The 18,688-nt window shown below is 20.5% G+C and overlaps 1 protein-coding gene across 15 annotated transcripts in view; it reads right to left on the bottom strand.

Moving 5' to 3' along the window:
• Positions 1-18,688, bottom strand: part of LOC127277566 (patronin) — a 67,855-nt gene that overhangs the window by 45,011 nt on the left and 4,156 nt on the right. The window contains exon 1 of one of the 15 annotated variants that reach the window (XM_051298797.1): positions 13,950-14,147. The exons of the other annotated variants lie outside the window; for them this stretch is intronic. Within the exon in view, the coding sequence (XP_051154754.1) occupies positions 13,950-14,057 (108 nt within the window). The 5' untranslated portion in view covers positions 14,058-14,147. Of the gene's footprint in view, positions 1-13,949; positions 14,148-18,688 lie in introns of those variants that run through there. 15 annotated transcript variants of the gene reach the window in all.

Raw genomic sequence — 18,688 nt, 5'->3', positions numbered from 1 at the left:
CTAAGGAAAATTCAAAAAAATATAAATAAAAAATTAATTAAAAATTAATAATTTAAACAAATTATAAAAAAAAATTTAATTATTAATAAAAAAAAATATATTAACACTACAAAAAATTAATGTAAATAAAAAATAAATATAATTCAAAAATATAAAATAAAAAAATTTCTCAACAACAAAATTTCCGTTATTTATATATAAAAGGAAATTTTAAAATTAATGAAAATTCAAATAGCGCAACTGTAATTAAAAAAAAAAAAGAAAAACAGTTATTTTTTAAGAAAATTTGGAATTAGAAATTATGAGATTAAAAAATTTTTTTTTTTTTTTAATCTTTTACCTTAATTTTGTAAGGATACTAGATCTTTTAATTCGAAGCCATAAATATTAATTTTTAGAAGGTCGTAAATCTACTCCTCCTTCTCTATATAAAACAAATCACGATTATCGAGTATTTTGATCCATAAAATCATTGCCACTATAATTTTCTTCTATTATAAAACAAATAAATACCTAAATATTTTTAAAATTAAAAATTTTTTTCAAAATTTTTGTTTATGAGATTTTTTTTCTAAAATAAAATTTATTGTTATTAAAAAAAAAAAATTTTTTTGCCAAATAAAAAAATAAGACAAAATTAATTATAATACATAATAATAATAATAATAATAATAATAATAATAATAATAATAATAATAATAATAAGAAAATAAATAAAAAATTATTTATGTATATAAATAAATAATAATAATAATAAAATAGTAACAATAAAATAATAATAATAATAAAAATACAAAGTTAAAAAATAAAGTAAAAATTAAAAAGAAAATTAAATACAAAAATTTGCAAACTTTTGTTGAAAGAAAAAGTTGTCATTACGAAAAAAAAAAAAAAATATATATATATATATATAATATGTATACAATATTAAAAGAAAATTTTGTATTGTATGTTAATTATCGAGCATAAATAGAGCGAATCAATTGTTCTATACTTTTCACGGCTCATGAGACAAAATCATCCAACTTGAAAAATTTAATTAATAATTTTTTAAAGGACAATTGTTTATAGTTAAAAAAAATAATTTCAAAAGTTTATTTTTCAACAAAGTCCAACTAAAAAAAAAGAGGAATTTTTTTCATTTTCATAATTTTTTTTATTTTTATTATATTTAATAATTTTAATTATTACTATTTTTATTGTTATTTATATAATAATTTATAGAATAATAATAATAATAATATTTTTTTATTTTTTCCCCATTGTGTATTTATTATTATTAATATTATATTTTTTGGTAATAATTATTATTGTTTGTTATTATTTATTTATTTTAGAATTATTTATTATTATTGTAATTAAATGTAGAAAAAAAAATTAATAACAAAAAAAGTGAATTTAAAAATTTACAAAACGAAAATTTACAATTTAGAAAAAACTGATGATAATAATAATAGTAATATCTAATAATTTGTCTCAGCAATTGTATAAAAATAGTAATAAAACTGTGTTTTAAGTGACGTAAACTTTTCGCAATTACGAATTTTTTTTTTTTTTTTTTTTTTTTGACTTTAAAGGAGTCCCTTAATTGAAAAAGCAAGTGCAATAAAATGGAATGCAGAAAATTGTTATACGAGTCCAAAACAAGAAATTATCTCTTCAAAAAGAGAGAAAAAAAAGATATTTTTTAAAAAATAAAATTTTACTGGAAAAATTCAAACAAAAAAAAATATATATATATTCAAAATGCAATGAAAAAATTAATAACAAATTAAAAAAAAATAATTTGAATTTCAAAAAAAAATAATAATAATAATAAAAATTAATTAATAAGTAAAAATTATTTATTTTTAATTTATTAATAATTAATTATCGTTACAAATTAATTATTTTGTAACTAATTAATTACTAAAAATAATTATTAATAAATAAAAAATAAGAAAAATAATAAAAAATAAATAAAAATAATTAAAATAACAATAAATAAATAAAAAAAAAATTAGTAAAAAAAAAAATAAGAATAAGTGAATAATAAGAAAATGAATAAAAGAACAAAAAAAAAATAAAATTCATATATAAAATAAATAATTACCAAATTTAAATTTAGTAAAAAAAAAAAATTGCAAAAAAATTTTTTTTTTTGAAATTTGCAAAATAATTTTTATCAAACAATAAAAAACAAATATTTTAAATTCTCTATTATATTATTTCGAGTCACATTGAGGAATTATATTTATCATCAGACAGTGAAAATGAAGTCATTCATTAAACTTTATAAGACTTAATTACTATAAAGAAATAACGATAATCCAATATTGTTAATGAAGAGATTGAGGTTCATTTCTCTTGTATTTGTGTGTGTCTGTGTTTTTTTTTTTTTTTTTTTTCTTCTTCTTTCTCTCCCTTTCTCTTTGTGTGTTTAATAATCGACCAACCAACCTAGCGACCTACACTCACATGTATTGCATTCTGGATTGAACTGAAATGCAAGGTTTCACCTAGAAAACTGCATTTCACGACTGTTTAGGCGTTCTCGACTCCTCCCCTATTCTGCTCCATTTTGTTTTGCAAAAAAAAAAAAAAATGGAGAAAAAAAACTTTTTTTCCTCTGTTTACTCTAAATTGCAAATAATTAGAAAATAATTTTTTTTTTATAATTCGAAAAACAGCAATTGGGGTAATATGACACTCCCTCACAAAAACGGGGTAAAATGACACAAAAGGTAAAATCAAAGAAATAAACTGGCTAATAAAATTATTATTTACATTTTTTACAAAAAAAACCATTTAATATTACACTTAAGGGGAGCGATAATAAATAGTTGGGGTAAAATGGCACACATTATTTTTGTATCAATTGGAAATAGAAAAATAATTTTTTAATTTCCATTTTTTGAAAATTTTATTCAATTTAAATAACAAAGTGGGGGTAATATGACACACAAAATATGGGGTAATATGACACACAAAAATTGGGGTAATATGATATACAAAATATGGGGTAAAATGACCCGAAAATCGAATTTTAATGGATAATAAATTTTAATTTTATCCATAAATTTTAATTACATTTTTTTTTATAAACGGGGAAATAGTGCAAAAACAAGGGGCAAAATGACATTTTTAATAATGGGGTAAAATGGTCATTTTTTAACATTCGCTATTGGAAAATATTTTTTTAGTTTATTTTATTGTACACTTTGATATGAATAACAGCGAGTGGGGTAATATGACACCCCCCCCACAAAAAACGGGGTAAAATGACACAAATGTAAAATTAAATTTGAAATATACGGGATAATAAATATGCAATTTCAATTATATATTTTTTTTTACAAAAACCGTGTAAACCCTAAAGGGGTGAAAAAACATCAATAGTTGGGGTAAAATGGCACTCATTTTTATTAACAAAATAATAAAAAATAGTGAAAAAAATTGAAAGATAACTTTTTTAAATTTCCACTTTTTTTAACACTTTGATTCGATTTAAATAACAGCAAGTGGGGTAATATGTCCACTCCACCAAAAACAAAACGGGGTAAAATGACACAAAAATTGAATTTTAATAAAGAAAAAATTCTAATTTTTAACATAAAATTTTAATTTACATTTTTTTTCAAAGACAGGGAAATAGTAAAAAAGAACGGGATAAAAATGACATTAATACTGGAGTGAAATGGGACAAATATGGGGTAATATGACACCAAAAACGGGGTAAAATGTAACAAAACTTTGGTGTAAAATAGAAGGAAAATTTCTTAAAAATAAACAGAAAAAATTGTATTAACATTTTCATTAGTTTAAATAAATTGTGAAATACGGGGTAATACGACATCAAACGGGGTAAAAGTGTCCTTTTAAAAAAATGGTAAAAAAATAATTACACAAGCACTCTAAACGTGTTTATATATTTTATTTTCTAATTGACAGAATCAGCATAGAAGAAATTGAATTTTTAATTTCTGACTTTGTGTAATATTTTATAAAAAAAAAAATTTTTTGCATTAATTTTTTATTTTTCATTTATTCATTTTATTATTGCCTGGGGGCCATAACAAATTTTTGCGTTGGCGTAACTCACGGCTGACTAGAACTGCCTACATTAATTCGAATGCAGTTTGCCCACGCTTTAAAAAAGTTTTGCAAAATATATAAATATATTCGTAATATTATATTTTTCCAATTTCACTTTATCAAAGTCAATATATATATATTCATAATATTTAAATTTTTCTATAAATAACAATCAACCAGGAAATTTGGAATATTATCCAAATTTTTATTAAGCCTAATTTTCATTTAACTGAATTCTAACAAAAAAAATTATTCAGCTAAATTTTTATTAAGCCCAATTATTGTGTCTAATATTAAATTATATTTTCTATTAGAAATCATTATTATTTAGCCGAATGTATATTAAGCCAAATATTTATTAAGCCAAATTATTAAGCATAACTTTCAGTTATAATTTCTGTTAGCAATAATTATTTAACTAAATATTTATTAGACCAAATTATTAAGCCAATAATATTTAATTATATTTTCTATTCAAAATAATTATTTAGCCAAATCTTTATTAAGCCAATTTATTAAGCCTAATATTAATTTTCTATTTTCTCAAGTCGAAGTAATTTATGATTATGACAATTTTTTTTATTGAGCCTAATTGTTATTTATCAAACTTTTCATTAGGCAGAATTCGTATTAAGCCAAATATTGTATTTAGCCGAAAATTTGGCTTAATATAAAAAATTAATATAAATTTTTTTTAAAATGAAATTTTTGCTAAATATTTTTAAAAAATCAATTTTTTCGAGAAAAAAATTTCAATAATTGGCTAAATGAAATTTAATTTTTCTAAGTAAAGAATATTGATTTTTTTCAGTAATGAAATTATATCATAATACATTTTTATGATGCAATAAGAATTTCTCTAATAAAAGTCTCTCTCTCTCTCTTTCTCTCTCCCGTTTTTTCCTCTTTCTATCTCTCTCTATACGGTAACAGTTGCTAAGATTCTTGGCATAATCCAAGAATCACATTCAAGAATTTATTTCTCGAGTGCGTTGACCGTATTTCTTAGATACTTTCATAATTTCAAGTTCTTCATCACCTGATGTCTTATACACAAATATGGTGTTATTATTCATTTTCTTTTTCTTTGAACATTAATTTTTATTCACTTTTTTGAAAAAACAAAAAAATTTTTTTCATAATAAATTTTTAAAAAAACCATCGAATTTTTTGTATTTAGCCAAATTTTCATTAGACAAAATTTTTATTTAACAAAAACTTTCCATTAAGCCAAATTATTAGGCTAAATAATAATTAAGTTTAAAAAAAAGAATGATAAATAAAAAATAGGCTTTATAAATAATTCGGCTAAATAATTATTAGGTTCAATAGAAAGATACTGATATATAAAAATTTTGGCTTAATAAATAATTTGGCTAAATAATACTTATTTTACATAAAAAAAAATTTTTCTCATGAATAGAGATTTTGGCTTAATAAAAATTCAGCTAAATGACAATTATCATTAAATAAAAAAATATTGATAATTAAAAAATTTAGCTAAATAAATTTGGCTCAGTAAGAAAAATTATTTTAACGAAAAAAAATTTTTTGTTTAATAAAATAAAGAATATGCTGAATAAATAAGAATTGGACTGTATAAAAAAAATTTGGCTAAATAATAATTATTTCTAATAATTTAAAGAATTCTAATAAGAAAAATTAGGCTTAATATTTTGGCTTAATAAAAATTAGTTTAAATAATTTTTTGTTTAATGAAAATGTTAAATAAATATTAGGCTTACTAATAATTCGGCTTAATATTTTAAAATATTAATTAATAGGTATTATTATTATTTTTTATTATTACTCATTTTCATTATTATCATTATTATTATGGTTATTAAAAAAATTGATTTTGATAAAATTTGACCAAATAAAAATTGGCTAAATAAATTTTTTTTTTTAATAATTAAATTAAAAATAAAAATATAGAGAAAAAAATGGAAAAAATAAAATTCCAAAACGATTACAAACTAAAAATAAAAGTTTTATTAAGCAAAAAAAAAATGAGTATAAAGTTAAGGAACACGAATTTCTTCAACACGCACATAACGCTCCTTTTATGCTCATTTAGTGCTCTTATATTAAAATTAACAAGTAAAGAGTCTACAGGTTGTGGGAGCGAAAATAAGTGGGCGAAATACAGTACAATATATATATATATATACTGATGAGAATATAGATATATGTTAATTAGGCAAATGAATTTGTTATCTTTTTTTTTCTTTTCTATTAGACACGACATTTTTTCTCTCTCTTTTTCCAAACAACGCGTGTATAAAAAAAAAGAAATATTTTTTTTACTATCACAAAATAACGCCTAATTTCTTATTAAATCAACTGTCTCCTCACTGACATTCCAAAGAAAGTGAAACTTTCAAATTTTTTTTAAACATAATTTACATACACATAACATTTGTTTCATAATAAATAAATAACCAAATAAAAAAAAAAAATTTGTAAAATTTAATCTCCAAAAATTATTATTTCTACAAAAATCAACGGAAAAAAAAATATTTTCATAAAAATAAAATAATATTTTTTATAAAAAAAATTAAATAAATAAAAATAATATCAAAAACAAATATTTCAATTTATTATTTACAATTAAATTTATTTATTTATTCTTATTATGTTAATAATAATAATAATAATAGTAATTTTTAATAATATCTACTATTACAAATAAAAAAAAATAATAGTAACAATAGTAAAAATCATAATAAAAAAATTAATTTATTAACATTAATTATATTATTAATAAAAAAATATCATTTTCACAATGAAATAAATGAATAAATTATAAAAAAAAAATTATTTAAAATAATAATAAAAATAAAACAAAATCTATTGATTACAAAAAATTCCATAAATTAAAATTTAATTATTTGTCAATTATTATTATCGTCACTAATTAAGAAAAAAAAATCGTTTCTCACCAAAACTAATTTAAGTATCCAAATCATCCAGAAGAGAAATTTTTTTTTTTTATTTTTTTAACTTTTTCCCAAAAATGCACTGCACTATATAATTAAACTTAACTCATTTTATTTATTATTTTTTTTTTACATCACACGAAAATCAAAATTATCATATAATACAAAAATAATAATAATAATAATTAACTCAAGTTCATTTAGAGGAAAAAAAAAGTTTTCCTTTCTTTTTCTCAAAATTATAATTATAATAATTTATAAGTCAAAAATGTGTTCGCGTCATTAAATTATTACACTATATAATAAACGTAAGAAAAAATTATATTTAAAAGGGGTAAAAAAATGAAAAAAATTTAAAATGGACATTTTTTTTTCTTTTTTTTTTGGAATTTTATATAGAGATGTTGAAAGAAGAAGAGTCTGTAGTCTACTATTTCTCATCATGTACATATAATAAGGAAGAAGATCAGAAGCGCGTAGCTCGTGTTCAAGAAACTCGCACTGTTTCGTATCTGGATCGCGGAGCGCGCGCGAGAGAGATACACGCACCGATGATCCCATTAACTGTTAACGACGGATTCTTATATATTTATTCTATAGTCCGCGAGATATTCAACTTCCCATTGCCTTCTATATATATAATATCAATAATAAATCCTAATTTTTTGCCCAAAAAAAAAAAAAAAGAAAATTTAATAATTATTTAATTTATCCTCAAAATTAAAATCTGTTAACAAAATTTTCGTTTTTTTATTTGTGCCAAAGAATAATAATAATAATAATAATAATAATTTTTTGTAATAATAATACACGGAAAAAAAGAAAAAGTAATTTTTACTAAACTGAAAAAAAAATTTATTTAGTTCAAATACTCAATTACTTGACTATTATATCAACTAAATATTTATTTGTATCAAATAATTATTATTTGATAATAATAATTTTAATAAAAAAAAAATTTTTTAATGAAATACATCACAAATTCAATTATATCAAAATTATTTTTCAATTAAAATTTTTATAAAATTTAACAATTATTTATAATTAAAAAAAAAAATATCACAATAAAATTGAATTATTTTTTGAAAAATTTCAATTCAAAATAAACTAAAATTCAATTATTACCCGAAATTTTAATTCAAAATCAATTAAAAATTCAATAATTATCAAAAATTTTCAATTTAAAATTTAATTATTTACCAAGTTTTCAATTTAAAATTAAATAAAATTCAATTATTTTCTAAAATTTCTATTCAAAATTTTATTATCAAAATTTTCAATCAAAAATGAACTTAAATTAAATTATTATTCAAAATTTCAATTAAAATTCAATTATTTCCCAAAATTTTCCATTCAAAATGAACTGAAATTCAATTATTTTCCAAATTTAAAATCAAATAAAATTTCATTATTCTCAAAAATTTGAATTCAAAATTAATTGAATTTTCAATCATTTGAATTTAAAAGCATCTAAAATTTAATTATTTCTAAAATTTTCCATCGAAAATTTGTTTTTTGAAATTTAATAATTTCAATTATAACTCTAAGGAAATTCAATTATTTTTAACTATTTTAATAATATTCTTTGAAAATTCAACTATCTGAAACCATTTTTCAATTAAAAATGATTTTCAAATTATTGTATTTTGTCCTCATTTTCTAATAAATTTTTAGTGAAATCATCGAAAATTTTAATTACAAAACACTTAATGTTTCAATTAATTTCAAAAATCTCAATTTTAAATCTTTGAAAATTCAATTTAATTTAAAAAATGTTTTCCAAAAATTGTTTGATAATCTATTTTTAGTTCTGTAAAATTTAATAATTGTTTGGAAATTATCAATATCTTTTGAAATTTAATTATTTCTAAAAATTTCAACTTCAACCCTTCGAAAAGGATTATTTATTATTAAAAAAAAAAAAATTTTTATTTAAAAATCTGTAAAATATTTTTGTTAAAATAAAAAACAAATCCACTTTTTTTTGGAATATAAATCGACTAAAACGACTTTTTTGTGTCGCTCTGGCAACTTTTATTTCAAAAATAGTAAAATTTACTCTAGAAATAGTCAAAATTACTGAGAAAACAGTAAAATTTACTACAGAAATAGTCAATTTTACTATTTTTGGAGTAAAAGTTGTTAGAGTTGCGCACAAACTTTGGACAATTCTCGTTTTACTCTGAAAGTAGTAAAAATTACTTTTTCTTTTTTTCCGTATAAAAATAATTTTATTATTATTAATGACGCATGAATATATATATGTTCTAAAAGTTATTAGTTAAAATTTTCATGTTATAGAAATTCATTTGTCAATAATTATTTTTGAGCCGAATTTTTATTTGTTCGAATTAGTATTTTTGAAGAATTTTGAATTTTTCATTAAAACGATTATTTCAATATTAGAAGAATTTTTCATATAACCAAAAATTCACTTCACAAATTTTTTTTATCATTTATTCGAATTTTTATTTTACAGAATTTTTATTTACTCGAATTTTCAATTTAACATAATAAGCGCATTTTAAAGAATATTTATTGGTTAGAATTTTCATTTTATTCTTTCAGATGAATTTTTTCATTTTGTTCGAATTAGTATTTGATATAATTTCCATAAAAAACTGATTTTTCTGCAGAATTTTCAACCGCAAAATCATTTAACAGAATTTCTAATTGATTTGAATTTTTTTTTGTCCGAAATTGCAAATGACCGAAACAATCGATTTTGGCGCGATTTTTAAATTATCAACCAATCAAAAAAATTATCCAATAAAATTGTGATTGGTTGTAAAATTTAAAAATCGCGCCAAAATCGAATTGTTTCGGTCATTTGTAATTTTGGATAAATGAAAATTCAAATCGATTAGAAATTCTGTTAAATGATTTTTCGGTTAAAAATTCAACAGAAAAATCGTTTTTTGTGAAAATTATATCAAATACTAATTCGAACAAATAAAAAAATTCATCTGAAAAAATAAAATAAAAATTCGATGCAATAAAATTCTAGCTAATCAAAATTCTTAAAAATGCGCCTATTATACCTATGTTAAATTGAAAATTCAAGTAAATAAAAATTCTGTAATGAAGAAAAAATTGTTTTTGTGAAAATTCTGCAAAATACTAATTCGAATAAATAAACATTCGGCTCAAAAATAATTATAATATAATAATAATAATAATAATAATAATAATAAAAAATGTGAAAAAATTTTTAGAATACTTTTTTCAAATGACCTAGACTGATTGACACCTACTCAAAAAATGTCTCGGTTATAATAAAATCAATTCAATGCTTATATATCAAGAAAACTTTAAACTATTACACAAGTAACAATTTTAAAATTATAATAATAATAACAGTAATAATAATAAAAAAAAAATATATATATATATATGAAAAATTTACATAATACTTAAAGAGAAAAATCACTTCAAAACACATTCCGGATACGTTACAGCTTTTTTTTTGAATGTGTGTATATACATGTATATAGAGAACAGTATATGTGTGTATTTACACCAGTATTACTGGTGTATCCGATTCGCATAATGAGGTTGCAAGATCATGAATGAAATTCTACGCAGACTCTACTGTTTTACTTTTATAACCTGTTAAATGGAAATTTTATAACTACACACCTTGAAACGATATACAAAAAAAAGACTATTTTTTTCTATTGTAAATTAAGAGTTTTAGAGCAAAAAAAAGAAAAAAATATATTTTCAATTGTTTTTTAATTATACAATAACATAATAAATAAACTGTAAACAATTTTATTTTTTCAAAATTTTCATTATTTTTTTAATATATCGATACAATATATCGATTTACATCGATACTATTCGATATATTATTCGATACTATCGGATACCAATTGATATATTTCGATATTTATCGATGCTATTAATCGATTTACTTCGATACATATCGATACCATTAAGCCATACTCTTAATCGTTATGTTTCAATATTTATCGATACGATTAATCAATTTAATTCTATATAATTATATCGATATATGTATTGAAATAAATCGATTAATCTTATCGATATTTATCGAAGTAAATCGATAAATTGTATCGAAATAAATCGATTGAAGATATCGTTATGAATCGAAATAAATCGATTAATCGTATCGATATAAACATGTATATATCGATAATTAAAATTCGATTTATCGATTTTTCTCTTTTTTTTAAAAAAAAAATCTATTGAATTGAGAAATTTTTTTTCTTTTTTTGCAAGTAGAATAAAAATTAAGGGGAAAATAATTTGTGCATATAAGCATAATATATGTTTGTGCTTCATGTGAACGCACTAACTTGTGTGATTAACCTACTAATTAGTTGTGCAACGGCTTTTATATATAGTTGGCAAGCCGCCTCCACGCTTTTTTTTAACGTCTTGGGATTATTATTATTATTATTATTATTATTATTATTATTATTATTTGCAACGACGAGTCCAGACGAGACGAAGTGCAATATATATATATATATATATACAAGACAAGTTGCTATCGACATCAGACAAGCGAAACGGTAGCTGAGAGAATATATAATATATATATTGTAAAGCCATTCAAGAAAAAATCTTTCGAGTGGAAATTTTAACTCTCAGTCACATATATATATAAAAATATACATTTAAATGACCTCGAATTATTTAGATTTAAAAAAAAAAAATTTTATTTTATTATTTAATAATAATAAAAATAAATAATTTTTTTATAAAAGAATTTTTCTAAATTATAATTAATAATAATTGAGATAATAAAATTTTTTTGTATGTAAAATATAAAAATTAAAAAAATAATAGTTTTTAAAATATTTTTTTTACTTTTGGTAAAATTTCACTTTTATCCAATATAAAGAGATAAAAAAAAAAATCTGTATTCAAAATTAGGTGATTATATGTTTAAAAAAAGTTTTTATGGTTTTTTTTTTTTTTTTTTTGAAAAAAAAAATATATATTAAAGTACCTACTTAATTTTATAACGTTTAACTTTCACTGATTAATAATTTTCGAAAGAAGACGAAAAAGAATAATAAAAAAAAAAAGAAGAATCTTTTACTTTTTTTATGAGCCTTCAATATAAAAAAAAAACCAATAATTACCTATATTTCCCTCAAGTAATTTAAGATGTGAAAAATACTGTTATTTTCATATATATATATAATCTGAGAGAAATATTTTTTTTTACTGTATATTAAAATACATTTTACTAGAACCTAGATATTGTAACAAATTTTTTCTCCTTTATAAATGAGATTATATATAAAATAATTTAAAAAACAAAATAAAAGATTTAAAAATTATTTACCCTTATTATATTAATAATTTTTTAAAATAAAAAATAAAAAAAGAATAATATTAACAATAATAATAAAAAGAAAAAAAATAAGAACAATAATAATAATAATAATAATAATAATAATAATAAATATTAACAATAAAAATAAAAATCCCGTCTATAAATAAATAAATGATTATTTATTATTTAATAATTTATTTTTTTTTAATTAATTAATTATAATTCATAAATTCATTTAGTATTTCTTTATTATTATTATTAGTGGGTCTTTGCATTGATTTTCAAAACCATACATAAGTTCATTATTAGTAAATTAATATTAAAATTTTAATTAAAATTGTAAATTTGATATTAAAAATTAAAATATAAATTTCAAAAATCATTAAAATTTAATTAAAAAATTTAGTAATTTAATTATTTGTAATTTAAAAATATTTAAAAATTTATATATTTCAAAAATAAAAAAAACTTTAATGCACGATAATTTTTTTTTTTAATATCACATTAAAAAAAATAACCGGAAGCCACCTGTTGATCGACATACAAAGTGACCTAAAAATACTTAATCGAAGGTGAAATGACTCTAAATGACTAAAATACTATTTTTATCACACAAGAAAATCGATATTTATGGAGAACACTCCTGTATATTTACTATTTAAAATTAATGCCTTTCATTTTGCATAGAAAATTCTATATTATTTATTTATTAAGTAAAATTTTTATTCTTTTTCTATTATTCAAACAACAATTTAAATGTAATTACTTTTAACAACAACAACAAAAAAACACGTTTTCCAATTTAAATTCATTTTTTTATTTACATAAATTATTTTTTATTTAAAATTTTTGTTTTTTGTAATATTATTTTTTTAATTTATATTTTTTTGTTTATAAAAAAATTATTAACAATTTTTTTTTAGTTAAATAATTATCGCGATATTATTCAATATATAATATTCGAGCAAAATTGTTTATTATTATTTTTTTTTTTTTGTGTGTGGGTTTGAAAAACGATCTCCACCTACCGATCAGAATTTTCACACAACAAGAAAAGTCATTTTATTTAGATTAAAAATTACATTCTTTATGATATTTATCACATACAATGAATATACTTTATTCTATTTTTAACTTATTCTATTAAAAAAAAAACGTTAAAAATGAATTTAGTTATAATGAAAATTTTTTATTAATAAATAAAATTATTAAATTATTATTATTATTATTAAATTATTTATTTATCGTTTATTTTTTACTTACTATATATTTATTTATTATTTATAAATTCAATAATTAATTATTTATTTAAATTAATATAATTACATTATATTTTTTATTATTTTATTTATTTATTATTTTATTATTTCTATTATTATTATCATTATTTATTTATAATTTATTATTATTATTATACTACTGTTCTTCTTCTTGAATACTGTGAGACTCTGACGCAAACGCCCATTATTATTATTATTATTAAAAAAATTATAAACAAATAGAGAAATAAAAAAAATTCCTAAATAATTCTTCAATTTTCGGGAGAAGGGGGGGGAGGCAAAAAAAGTTATTTCAGTGAAGAAACCGAAAAAAAAAAAAAAGAAAAAAAATTGAAAACTCACATAAATAGTGGTGACACGGGCATTTCTGACCATGTCCCTGATGTCGTCTGTCTCATATCTGATTGGCTGATGTGTTGTCGTTAATGCCAACATGACTTCTCCAGTCATTTGAAAAATCCTTCGGAAAATTCAAATAAATAACAAAATGTATAATCACTAAAGCATTTAACTAGAACAACGTCACTTCTTTTTTTTTTTACACATTTATAAATAATCGTTTCTTCACTTTTTCACTATTTTTAATATTATTATTATTATTATACACTGTCGCCATTTTGCACTTAATCACTTAAAACTTGCTATTTTTTTACTATTTTAAAAAAGACCATGAGAACTTGCAAAACAAAACATTTAACAAATGACACATATTCACTGATGATAATATTCCTTAAGTCACTGAAAGAATTTTAAACCCAGTGGAGAGGGGGATTTTTTTTTTAGTTATAAAAAACCAAATTTAATATTTTTAATTTTATATTTTTATTATATAATAATAATTCTGCAATTATTATATAATAAATATATAATTTCTATGATGTAATTAATAACAGTTTTTAAAAAAAATTTTAATTTAATTTATGGAAAATAATTTATATTTTAATTGATTCAAAAAAAAAAAAAATTTTAATTAAAATAAAAAATTACAAAAAAAACACACACACACACACACAGAGAGACGTAAAAATCAAATAATTTTCTCACTACCGTTTTTGTATTGACTTTTGTTCGAGATAAGTCGACGAGGAACGATGCGGAAGGTGAGAAGGAACGGAACCGACTGCAAGAGAGAAAACTAGACGTGAGCTGCCTTCGTTTAACTCTCTTGGAAATTATTCTTGGTAAGTAAAGAGAGCTCTCTTGCTTGGGATGGTATAGAGTTTGTCGGGGGATAATCGTCATCACGATCAAATATCCGCTCAGAGAATCACAAAAAAAACAGCAAAAATAGCAAAAAATTAATTCTTTCTTATCAAACAAAAAATGTAAAAAAAAAAAATTTTTTTCAACTATTTCATTCGAAAATTATGTTTTAATATTATATTTATTATTTATATATTTTTTTTATATATTCTATAACCAAAATTTTAATTATATATTTCGATTTACAAGTTATTTTTATCGATATATCAATTATAACATCGAAAAAAGTTTGATATATCGATATAAGTATCGATATACTTCAATATAACGATACTTGTATCGATATATCGATAATAACATTGATATATTTCGATATATCGATACATTTGTCGATTTAATTCGATTTATCGATATATATATATATATATATATATATATATATATCGATACATGCATCGATTCAGTTCGATTTATCGATACTTTTTTCGATATATCGATAATTACATCGATTCAGTTCGATTTATCGATACTTTTTTCGATATATCGATAATTACATCGATTCAATTCAATTTATCGATACATACAGATTGATTTAGTTCGATTTATCGATACTTTTTTCGATATATCGATAATTACATCGATTCAGTTCAATTTATCGATACATAGAGATTGATTTAGTTCGATTTATCGATATATTTTTCGATATATCGATTCAGTTCGATTTATCGATATATCAATACTGAATTCGACATATTTCGATTTAACGATACTTTTGTCAATATATTTTTTAATTTAACGATATTTTTATCGATATTTTTCGATGATAGTATAAGAATAATAATAATAATAATAATAAAATGAGGAATATTTAGGTGGCTGATTGGCCGAGTATTGGATATGGAAACCTGGGCGAGAAAGTGACCTTCCGTCCTACGCGATGAACGGCATTGCAGCAGGACACGTGCGTAAAAGGCAAAACCTACACGCATCACTTTTGATCTTGCACGGTTAAAATCTTTCAACTTAATATTTTTGTGTTGCAAACTAAAACCTTCGCGCATATATATATATATATATAAAACAAATATTTGTTTGCAAGATTCGAAAAATTAAAGAATGATGACACAATACGACACACTTTTTTTAAATTTCAATCTTTCTCTCCTTATTATAAATATAATAATTTGTTTTTTAAAAGAAAATATTATATATATTATATAAAAAGTCAATAGGTAGTAAAATAAATGTAATATTTAATTAATTTTAAAAATTTTAATATAATTATTATTTTATCATTATTATAATAACGAAACGAAAAATTTAATAAAGAAATTTTATATTTACGAGAGAGAAAGAGAGAGAAGGAAGTCAAAATTTTTTGAAAAATTCATAAAACAATGGATTTTGCCTTCAAACCCAATTATTATTATTATTATTATGTATTTGAAAATGAATTATTACCAGACATAATATTATTATATTATACTCTGATAGTAAGGGAAAATTTCGAAATCGAGTTTCTCTCTCTTTCTCTCTCGGAAGCCCCCAGGGGGCATGTATTATACGCACACTTTGAATCTCTCGTCACTGAACTTCGCAGTTTCTCAAGAAAGAGGGAGAGAGAAGAGAGAGAGAAAGAGAAAAAGAGATGGAAATAAGCTATTTTATACTCTTTTTCTCTCTCTTTCTCTCTACTACTAAGTTGTATTTTACAAATAGCGATCCTATCGAATATTCAATTGGACTCGCTCGGACGATTATTCGCTCACTTCCATTATTTTCCCATCTCCTTTGCATATGTGCAAAAAAAAAAAAAAGAAAACAAAAGCTACTCAGAATTGGCTCCCACAATAATTTGCAATATATATATATATATATATATATATTGCACATTCTTTAAAAAAAAGAGAAAGAGAGATGAACGCCTTTGGAAACTGTTTTCTTCTCGTTAAACTGTACGCTGCACACCCTTTGGTGAAAATACCGCTGGTGAAAGTCACGTGATACGCCACGAGCTTTCACGTATTAATAAAAGAATTTTATTTTATTTTTGAAAAAAAATTTTAATCTTTTTTCTATTTCCTTTTTTAACCACTAATAATAATAATAATAATAATAATAATAATAATAATAATATTATTTGACAAAGACAAAAAATTTAATAGGTAAATGATGTTAATACCCTTGTTTGGCCTAATAATAATAATAATAATAATAATAATAATAATAATAATTAATTAAACGAATTTTTACAAAAAAGAATTTTTAGACATCAAAATTTTCATTCGTCATAATTCTTAAAAAAACGCCGAATTTTTATTTATTCAAAACTGCAAATGTCCGAATAAGCAATCGACAGAAAGATTTTGAAGCGCTTTTTCAAAATCAAAATAAGAAATTATTATTAAGAAAATCGTGATTTTTTTGGTGAATTTTAAAAGACAAAATCTTTCTCTCGATTGTTTATTCGGCCATTTGAAATTTCGGACAAATAAAAATTCCGCCGTTTATTAAGAATAGAATAAAAATTTTGCCATCAAAAAAATTATGTTAAGATAAAAAACAAAAATATACTCAATACACGATATTATTAATTTAAATTATAAGAAGAAAAAGAGCAGAATGATTATTGAAAAATCAGATTCTCTAAACATTTAAGTCACGCACATACGAATAAAATTAATAATTATTATATATATATATATATATATACATTTCTTTTTTCAAAGGAAACATCTTGTTAGTATATATAATAATTATCAAGTTTCAAGTTAGTTGAATTTATAATTTTCTAATTAAATACAAAATAAATTCATATTTCATGTTAATTAACTCTCAAGAATATATAGAGAAAGAAAGAGATGGATATAAAATTTTTAACAGCGGAAGTTAAGTAAATTTTCTTCGATAAATATATATATATATATATATATATAACTAGAAAAGAAAAAAGAAGCAAAAGAGAGTGGAGAATAAACCGAACCATAAGGGAACACGTGCAACATTTTGTCGAGACACATATTTTGCTATACTTATCATTCTGCGTATATACTTTCTTCTCTAATTTAATCGCGCGTAAGTTTAAATATTTTATGTCTTTCTACGCGAGTTTAAATAGAAAATATATATTTCCGTTTCTTTCATGTTTTTTTTTTTTATAAATCGATATTTATTGTCACAGAAAAAAATTTTTTTTTTAAATTTATATTTTATATTTCCTTTAATTTTTTTTATATAACTAATTTTTATTTATTCAAATTATTATTTGTTAAAGAAAAAAAATCCCTATTTCTATATTATATAATTTATGTTTGCCGAAAAAATACTAAGATCAATTTAGTTCGATACTTGTATCGATATATCGATACTTACAACGATATATTGAAATATATCGATATTTCGATACTTTCTTCTATAATTTTAAATTATATTATTATTCGAAAATACAAATATTAAATAAAATGATAAATAGAATAAATGAATATTATAATAAACTACTTTTTAGGCAAATATAAATTATATAATATATAAATACTGATAAATATAGTTTTCATGGCAAAAAAAAAAATAATTCAGATAAACATAAAGTTTAATTTATAATTATTAATTATCTAATTATAATTAGAGGCCAAATTTCTATTTCAACGAATTTTTCTACTATAAAATGAAAATGCTTCAAAGCAAATAAATACTATTTAATCAATAGCACGTGTATTCATGTACTGTCGAATAAATATATTATTAATATATATGTATTTGGTAGTATTTGAATACACGTGCTATTGGTTTCAATAGTATTTTTTTCTCTCTCTCTCTCTCTCTCTCTCTCAGATAGTGAATAAATAGGAAAAATACTAATAATAATATATTTTATGTCA

This window comes from Leptopilina boulardi, unplaced genomic scaffold (assembly GCF_019393585.1).
Source record: "Leptopilina boulardi isolate dan_hultmark-lab unplaced genomic scaffold, ZJU_Lbou_2.1 LbouV2_169, whole genome shotgun sequence".
NCBI classification, from domain to species: domain Eukaryota; kingdom Metazoa; phylum Arthropoda; class Insecta; order Hymenoptera; family Figitidae; genus Leptopilina; species Leptopilina boulardi.
This window is presented reverse-complemented; position numbering and strand designations above follow the sequence as displayed.